Source organism: Mesitornis unicolor, unplaced genomic scaffold (assembly GCF_000695765.1).
Source record: "Mesitornis unicolor isolate BGI_N332 unplaced genomic scaffold, ASM69576v1 scaffold27146, whole genome shotgun sequence".
In the NCBI taxonomy this organism is placed as follows: domain Eukaryota; kingdom Metazoa; phylum Chordata; class Aves; order Mesitornithiformes; family Mesitornithidae; genus Mesitornis; species Mesitornis unicolor.
In genome coordinates this window covers 74898-83131 of record NW_010189306.1, presented here as the reverse complement: position 1 = coordinate 83131, position 8234 = coordinate 74898, and the positions used below count along the sequence as shown (strand labels likewise).

The following is an 8234-nucleotide window of genomic DNA, read 5'->3' as shown; positions in this document are numbered from 1 at the left end:
GGCTGCGAAGCCCCTTACTCTGCCGCAAGTACGCGGCGTATCCCCACTAGGAACGTTACCCCAGCCAGTAAAGACAGCGCAAGTTGCGCGCTAACGCTGCGAAGAGAGCAGAGGAGAGCAGCGAGAGAGCCCGTAGCATGCGGCGGGGGAGCGGGGAGGAGGCGGCGCTTAAGCCATGCGAAACAGGGGATGCAGGTCATGCTCCCCAAAACCGGGCCAACTCCTGCTCCGCTCACCTTGCAAGGCGGGAATGGCTTTCCAGACAGACACGGGCCCCTGGCTAGCGAACTGCCCCAGGGAGACTTCCAGGAAGAAAATAGGGATCCCGGCTAGAGCCAGCATCATCAAATAGGGGATGAGAAACGCACCTTGGGGGGTGAGGGGAGAAAAGAGAGAACAACCTGAATCATCGCGAGGGGACTGGTGGCGCGGAAAGGTCGCGCCATCTTCATTCATCACACCGGGGTGAACTCGCCCCACTCCGCGGCCCCAGTGCCGAGAGCCTCATGCCCTCCTCACCCAGCACCCTCCATGGCGGCTGCAGGCTGGGAACGGGCCTTCCCCGGGCCGAAAAGGGTCTATTTCTGCCCATGATACCAGGGCCAGCTTAGTCAAGACCTTCAGCTATTACGATTTTTCTGTTTGTTGCCGATTCCCAGAGCCTCCAGCCCCGACGGAGAGGAGCAGCTTTCTGCATTTTCAGCATTTGCCTCAGACAATATGGTTGTTAAATGTGTATTTTAACGCTTCGCACTTAAAGGTCCTTAGGTGTAAAGACAAAAAAAAAGCTCATTTTTTTGTTCTCGCAAAGTCTGATTTTGGCTTTAAATTGCCGGTTCTCTGACATAAAATAGTTTTTGCAGCCTCTACACAACGTGTTTAGGTGCTCGCAGCACCACCGCTGATGGCCCTGCGCAGGGGGAAGCGGCTCACGGCTGCTGTGGGTTACAGCAGTAACACCCCCGCTTGGCAGCTTAAATGAGAGCCTTCATTAGGAGAACCGCCGCCAATAAACTTTCTCCTCCCCTCGTAAACTATTCACGGCACAAGCCCTCTTCCAGCTTTTCTTCTCCTCTGTTCTACTGAGCTGCATTCGCTCTATTTCAAACGATTATTTGGCAATCGAATCATTGAGAGATTTAAAAGAGATTCCTCAAATTTCTTGAAATAACGTAAGTCCTCGTGCGACTTTCCCGACTCGAAAATCCTTTGCATCGTCCTCTCCTCCCTCTGCTTTCCCTGTCCCAGCGTTTGCGGATTCAGATCTGACTGCGTTTAAAGTAGGCGAAGGAGCCCCCGCTCTGTCCCCAGTTGTGACCTACCCGGTCTTCATTTTCCTCCCTCTCCGGCCAGAACCAATTAATTCCAGGTGTCTTTAAAGAAAACGCCACCTTCTAACAAAATCTTGTCAGACCTTGCCTATTTTCAGACCTGACCATCAGAAACACCCAAGAGGAGGCCTCACTGAGTCTGTGAGAGGCTGGGGGAGCCTCCGAAGCTCGGCTCCGCTCGAGGTTTGGTGTCTGGCTTTGCCAGATAAACGAGAGCCTCCGGCCCCCACTTCCCCCATGCTTCTCCCGGCCAAAAAGGCAGGGGCCGGCTCCGCCACGAACGGTACTGCAGGTAGAGAGACAGGAAAAAGCCATCATACCTCCCCCATTCTTAAAGGCCAGGTACGGGAACCTCCAGACATTGCCCAGCCCCACTGCATAACCCACCATGGAGAGAATGAAATCCAGCTTGCTAGACCAGTTCCCTCGGGCTTTATTTTCATCCCCTACATCGTCTTCCTACAGAGGGGAGGGAAAAAAAAAGAAAAAGAGAGAGATCGGAAAACAGCCTATTTTCCAAACAAGCTTCGCGATGCTACGGCTCATAGGGTCACCGGAGGGAGATCCAGAGAGCAGGAGCAGGGGCAGAGACCCTCCCCTGCAGCCCCCGCCCGCCGGTGCCGGGGGTCTCTTCTGCCAGATAAACAGGAGAGGGACTTTTAAGCCATGGCCCTCTCTCTGGCTGCTCCTGAGGGAGGAGAGGCGGTGACTACAATCCGGGGGCTTGGAGGAGGTCAGTCCTCTCTGCCCAGGCACTCCCGCCAAGCTGGCTCCTCTGCGGAGGGTTCGCGGGAAATGGACAGGGCTCGAAAGCTCCCTTCCCGGAGGCTCCAGCCACTGCAATGCGCATCTTCCGCTCATGCTGACATCTTCACAGGGCCTCGGGAGGGGGAGTGTGGAGGTGGCTTGCCTGGGTCCGAATCCCCCGGCTCTCTCTGGGGAGCGGAGCCCTCGGTGCCCTTGTAAGGACCAACTGCCAGTCCCCAGCAAAGCCTGCAGGGGCCCAGCCCGTTCCCCCGGCACAGACAAACGAAGTTTATAAAACAGCTTTTACAGAGCATACATATCCCTTCCCTTTCTTTCAAGGTAAACCCAGATACACGGGAGGGCAGGGAGAGCCCCAGGGGGGCACTCCCCCAGCCGCAGACCCCTCTCGGGGCGCAGGAAGAGGGTTTGGGATGATTTAACCTCTTGTGGGTTTGGGTTGATTGATTTCACCTTGTGTTTGGGTACAGACTCCGAGGCACGCAGCTGCCGGGGGCTTGAGCTGCCGGCAGAGCCCGAGGGAGAGGATCAAGAGCAGAGCACGCTTTTGCACCCGGTGCTAGGGGACAGTACCTGGCTTCCTGCGGGGTGGGGGGAGTGTGGGGGGGCGTAGCCAGCGTACGGACACGCGTAGCGCAGGTCGGAACCGGGTTCTGCTGACGGGCATGGCTCAGTGAACTCACTGGAATTAGCTGGGAACTATTGACTGGCGTTTATACCCGTATCATATGATTAGCACTCACCAGCGGTACAGCGCTTTCTTATACCCTCTCCCCTTCTTCCTCCCCGCGGCACAGCCTCATCCCCGACTGATTCGAACCTGGTTTTAGAGATTCAGCCCCAAATCCATGCTAAATGACAAAGACGTCTCACTCCCACGAGCTGAAGGCAAGGGGGAAGAAACCCTGTAAGGAGCCAACTTACCCCCTCCACTCTGCCAGGAAGGACGGAAGTGTTGCCGTCTGTGCCCAGTACCACGGTACTCTGACTCAAGGTCACCCAGGCGCCTTTGGCGTTGTTTTGCTCCAGTGTGCTCTTCCCAAGGGTTAGATTGGCGTCCCCGACTGTGCTTTGTAAAGCGGGAATTTTGCAGTGAGGGATAGCAGCTTGCCCGGCGGCCCCTGGCCCAGCGGCGTGCTTGCATGGAAAGGTTTCCACAGATTCCCTCCGAAGGGTGGAGTTGGCTTGTACCGGGGTACTGCTGAGTTTGCAGATCCCAACTTTGGTCCTCTCGAAATCATTTGGTTTAGCTTCTTCGGAGGGAAGGGTTTTGTGGTCGTTAGAGAGAGATTGGGGAAGCCTGGCCGTCGCGGCCGCGGCTTGCGATGGGGCATTCTGCGACTCATTTTCGGGGCTGATTCTTACAACGCCCGCTCCTTCACTGGGTCCAGAAGCAGCGGTTTCAGGGCTGTTAACAACCTGCTTGCTCATATCTCTTTGACTGGTGTAGTCCTAAAATGACAACGTCACATATTTTACCAAAAGAAAAAAAATAATCAAAAAGCCACGTTGAGACTGCAAAGATTCTACGAATTTCTTTCCTCGTGCACAAAACGCATGTGCTAGAAAATCTGTATACAAAAGTGTTGCAGAATTTCGAGGTGCCTCGCCTCGCCTGATTGCCCTCTCATTCAGCGTTAATATTCTGGTGGAGAAAACAGTAAGGTACACAAAAAAAAACCAACCTCAGAAAAACCAAACAAACCGCATCAGCTCCTACAAAACCCCAATTCGAGTTTAAATAAGTGTTTTTACAGCACTGCGCCTCCAGATCTCGTTAGATTTCACATCACGACTGTAGGATGCTCCCTTCCCTATCACCAGTGTAGAAAGATTCTTTAATTTTACGCCCCATTTCCTTTCTGTCATTCAACAATGCACATCAGCTTTTTTTTTGTTTTAATATATAGGCAATAGACAAGCTGCCCTGTAGGCAGCCGGAGATGTTAAAAAACAAGCGAAATACTGCTGGTGAGCATTTCTGTGCTGGCTGCCACACTTCAAAACCCAACAGCAAGACAGTGAAACGCAAAAATAACCACACCACCACAGCAGAATTAATGTCAATAACAGCTAGCTTTCCTTATTCTTTTTCTTATATTTCTGGCTCGCACACCTCTAAAGATTTTTTTAAGCATTCCCGTATTCATTAAACAGATTACTGACTACAGTCCCACTCCACACACACACACACCCCCTCCCCTTTCCTTCCAATTTAAAATTATATTTTAAAATGCATCTGCTTTTCATACCTTAAGCAACCCGCGGACAAGCCCTACCTTTTCTGTCAAATTAATATTAGCTTTTCAAAGATGGTTTCACAAAAATACCCGTCACAGTTTCCGTTGCAAGTTTTCTCTTCCTCTTAATCCCATCTCCCAGCGTCAGGGATAAGATCTGTAAGAACTCGGTCACTATCTGAGCGCACTTCGGGGTCCTACCGTGTCTCCCCGGCCATCCCTTCCCCCGCAGCAACCCTACCGTGGTCTGCAGGAGGCTTCCCGCGCTGTCTCCGCGGACAGCACCGTCAGCACCGCGGACAGCTCCTCCTCCGACACCGCTTCCCTGGCTGCGAGGTGCGACGGAGATACCGACAGAAAGAACTGACGCGAGCACGAGGGGGTCCAACCGCAAATTGAACGACGACCCCCCTCCTTCAGCCCTTTTCAATAACAAATAAGAGAAATCAAGCACTTACCATGTCTTTAAATAGCCACAGATTGACTCGGTGGAGGTAAAAACAGCAGTACAGGCAATTGACAGACTGGATTTTGCCCAGTCCACAGCAAAGCTTTCTATACTTCCTTGGGAAAGACTGGGTTTGCGTCAGTGCATAGCAAGGTGCCCTTCGTTTGACATTTTCTTGATAATAAGATTTTGATAAATCATTACCCTTGGTTTCTGATTTTAAAGGGACAACAAGAAGCCAGAGTGCCGGCTAGCTGTCACTCACGCAGCAGTGGGATTGCGTGTTCCGTGTGACTCATGTGGGGGCTGATTACTAAATCAAATCCAGCAAGAGCGCGGAAGAACTTTCTTGCTGGTAATTAGAGGGAACATGTGAGAAACACGTACTATTGCACCCAAAGCAAGAGAGAAATAGGGAGAAACCTTCCATTTTCTACCCCTTTACCCTCCTCCTGGTTATAGTGTGTGATTCATCTCTCCACTTTTTTTTCTCTGCATACCTGCAGTTCTCAGTTAAATCAGGCGTTATAACAGCTTAGACATATATATATATATATATTTATGTATTTATATATGTGTGTGTGTATATATATATCCACATACCCATATACCAAAAGAAAGAGAGGTTCACTGTGTTAAAAGTACACAAGCACATTTTAATTGCGAAGTCCCTATTCTCGTTGTACCAGAAAGCATTATATCATCTGTTTTTACTCTGCCTCGTGGGGGGAAACCCTCAGACCTAAGTAAATTAAAACGATAAACATAATAAAGCAACCTTCTTTCTCATTAAAACTATCTTAAAAACAGTTAAGTGGGAGCAAAGATTACAGCAACCACTGTCAAGTTGTCGACGTTCTTCCCCCACCCATCAAAGCATTTATGTTTTAGAATTAGGGGGAAAATTATTCATCATTAAAAGTCATATGTTAACCCAGAATTGTTTTTTTTGCAACGAAGTAACCCACCCATAATCATCTCTCGTAAGTGTTTTTTGCTATTTTAGAGGCTTTCTCAAAGATTTCTTGCGCACAAGGTAACTTTGTTCATGCTGACAAAAACAAAAAGCTTATTGGCAAATCGGGATGCTCCTTAAGCAGCCTTCCCAGTTGTTTCAGCGTCAGAGATGCTGTTCCTCTGCATACACTCTGCTAGCGTCAGCTTGTCCAGAGACTATTTAATATTTTAGGTAAGCAATGTGAAGTATGCGCCTATCCGGGTGAGGGGGCTAAACTCGCCAGTACCACATGCATTTCTTGAATGCCCTTGATTTTACGGGTTGCTAACGTTTGTTTCAGCAGGCAGAGTAAATCAAAAATTCGCAGCAGCCTAGACAATTCTGCCAAGGCTTTGAGTGCCCGGTGCCGTCATGAGCTGCGGGTCCACACCAGGGGCTTGAAGAGCTTTGTTCCACTGCGCCAGGCTGCGGCTCGGCGTGCAGGTGGAGCTGCAGAGGCTGCCCGTCCCCGTCACAATTCAGTCCAATGCCTTCACGTTACACCTGGTCATTGCGGATGTAAGCAGAAATTCACCTCCAAGTATTATTAAAAGCACTGCGAAAGCCAAGGAGATTTGGGCTAGCAAAGCAGAACATTTAAAATCTTTTTTTTTTATTTTTTTGCAGAAAAGACCACCCCGGCTCCCAAATGAAAAATGCTTTCGCCCTACAGCAGAGCTTCAGAACATGTTTATAACACAGCTAATTACACAGTTAATAATAACACAGTTAATTTATTGTGCTATTGCTTAGAACATACACAAGCATTGGGGCCTGCCTGTGCTACAGGTATGTAATTGTAATACACACACACAGGTATTTTCACACATACTCACTTTCAACACAGTGTGTATGTAGACTGTTGTACGTTCCTCTCTTCAAGCACACTCTTCTGCCTCTCTTCTACAATATACTCTCCCCCCGGTCTACTCAGAAATCGAGAGGGACACATAGAAGCTAGTTTCTAGCTAGCTAGGGAGAGGAAGAAATCGGTGGTATTTTGCAGTGTTTCCTTCCCAACGCAGCCTCCAGCCGCAGAACCACCAGAGCCAGGGAAGGGAGCAGGGTCGTTAGCTCAGTGATGCTGCCCTTCAGGCTACATTAATGCCTCTAAAGGCACGGACCAAATTAAAAGCGACAAGACAGCAGTCCAAGAAGTATTTTGGTGGCGAAGATCCTCAAACCTCTTCTAGATTCACAGAGTTGACTTATTTTGTTTGTGTTTGTTTTTTAGTTTTGGGGTTTTGTTTGTTTGTTTGTTTCAGAAAATTGACAGAATTCATACTTCACGTTCTTTTTTAAGCGATATGTTTGCTTTCTCCATCAGCACTGAAACGTGAAATCGAAGTTTCACCCCTGGAAAAGAGGAATCGATCTCCTTTACTTGCAGCAAAGGCAAGAGCACCCATCTTCCCCCGCACCCCGGGCAAGGGCGCTCTCGGAGGGGCACAGCAGGAGGCTGCTCTCCCCTGCTGAGGACCGGAGCCAAGGACCCGTGTTTGGACAAGAGGGAAACCCGCAGAGCAACACGGCTCGAATTCAGACGTCTTCCCTTTACCCAACACCTCGGCGCCAGCTGCCGAGACTGTAAAGACGAGCAGGTCCTGCCCTTCTCCCCTCACACACAGTGACAGGTATAGACGCATGCCCTTGCTCGAAACTGCTAGTTTGGAGTGATGTCTCCTTTCAAAACCAAACCAAATCCTTCCAACGTGGGGTTTTAACGTCCCAGTTAACTGCCAGTAAGTTAATGAAAATCAGTTTTCTGAGCTCCCTCTTGGCTTCTCATCGTCCCTTCCCAGGGCGAGCCGCCCCCTCAGCCCCGAGCACGTACCGCAGGGGTTAAGGAAAAGGACGCGGCTGCAGCTCATACCAAATACACGCCCCCCTTCTCCCTTCCTCAGAGGGGTGTTTATGGGGGCCGCTCACTCCCGACGTAAGCCTGTCCAGCCGTAAGCCTCGGCCCCCGGGGCTGCCCACACCGCCGCTGGGACGGAGGGTAGCTGCTCGGGGGGGAAGAGGAGACTTGGGTTTTTTCCAAAGAAAGGGAAGACTCCCTCCTTCCCCGAAACAGCCCCCTTGGGGGCTGCCTGCTTGCGATGAACCCCCTGCGGAGGGGGCCGAGAGAAGAGCGGCCGAGGAAGGGCCTCCGTCTTAATTATTTTGTCAAGGATGAAAAATAGCAATTGATTTTTTTTTTCTGCCCCTGCCCCATCTTTGCAGATAAGCAAATGCGCAAACGAAGGTGGAGGGGGGGTGTGTGGGAGGTGGGGTGTTGGGTTGTGCCGGACTCCCCTCGGCACACAACCCCGGAGCCCGCTGGCTTTGAGGGTGCCCCCTCGTCCCCACTCACTCCTAACACGTACTTTCCTGCCTTCACGCCGCATTAACGTCATGCCTCAGCTGAAAAAAATCCAAGTCACGACAGGAACAAGAGATGACTCCTCCCCACT

General features: G+C 50.7%; 1 protein-coding gene across 1 annotated transcript in view; it reads right to left on the bottom strand.

The window, feature by feature from the left end:
• Nucleotides 1–7427, bottom strand: part of LOC104541874 (sodium- and chloride-dependent glycine transporter 2-like) — a gene marked incomplete at its 3' end in the record, with an annotated part of 12197 nt that extends 4770 nt beyond the window's left edge. The window contains exons 1-6 of the mRNA XM_010186027.1: nucleotides 7166–7427; nucleotides 4578–4758; nucleotides 3627–3741; nucleotides 3021–3548; nucleotides 1652–1790; nucleotides 237–368 (exon numbers count right to left, since the gene is read on the bottom strand). Coding sequence (XP_010184329.1) covers nucleotides 237–368; nucleotides 1652–1790; nucleotides 3021–3548; nucleotides 3627–3741; nucleotides 4578–4758; nucleotides 7166–7427 — 1357 coding nt within the window. The remainder of the gene's footprint in view (nucleotides 1–236; nucleotides 369–1651; nucleotides 1791–3020; nucleotides 3549–3626; nucleotides 3742–4577; nucleotides 4759–7165) is intronic.
• Nucleotides 7428–8234: the final 807 nt, after the last annotated feature.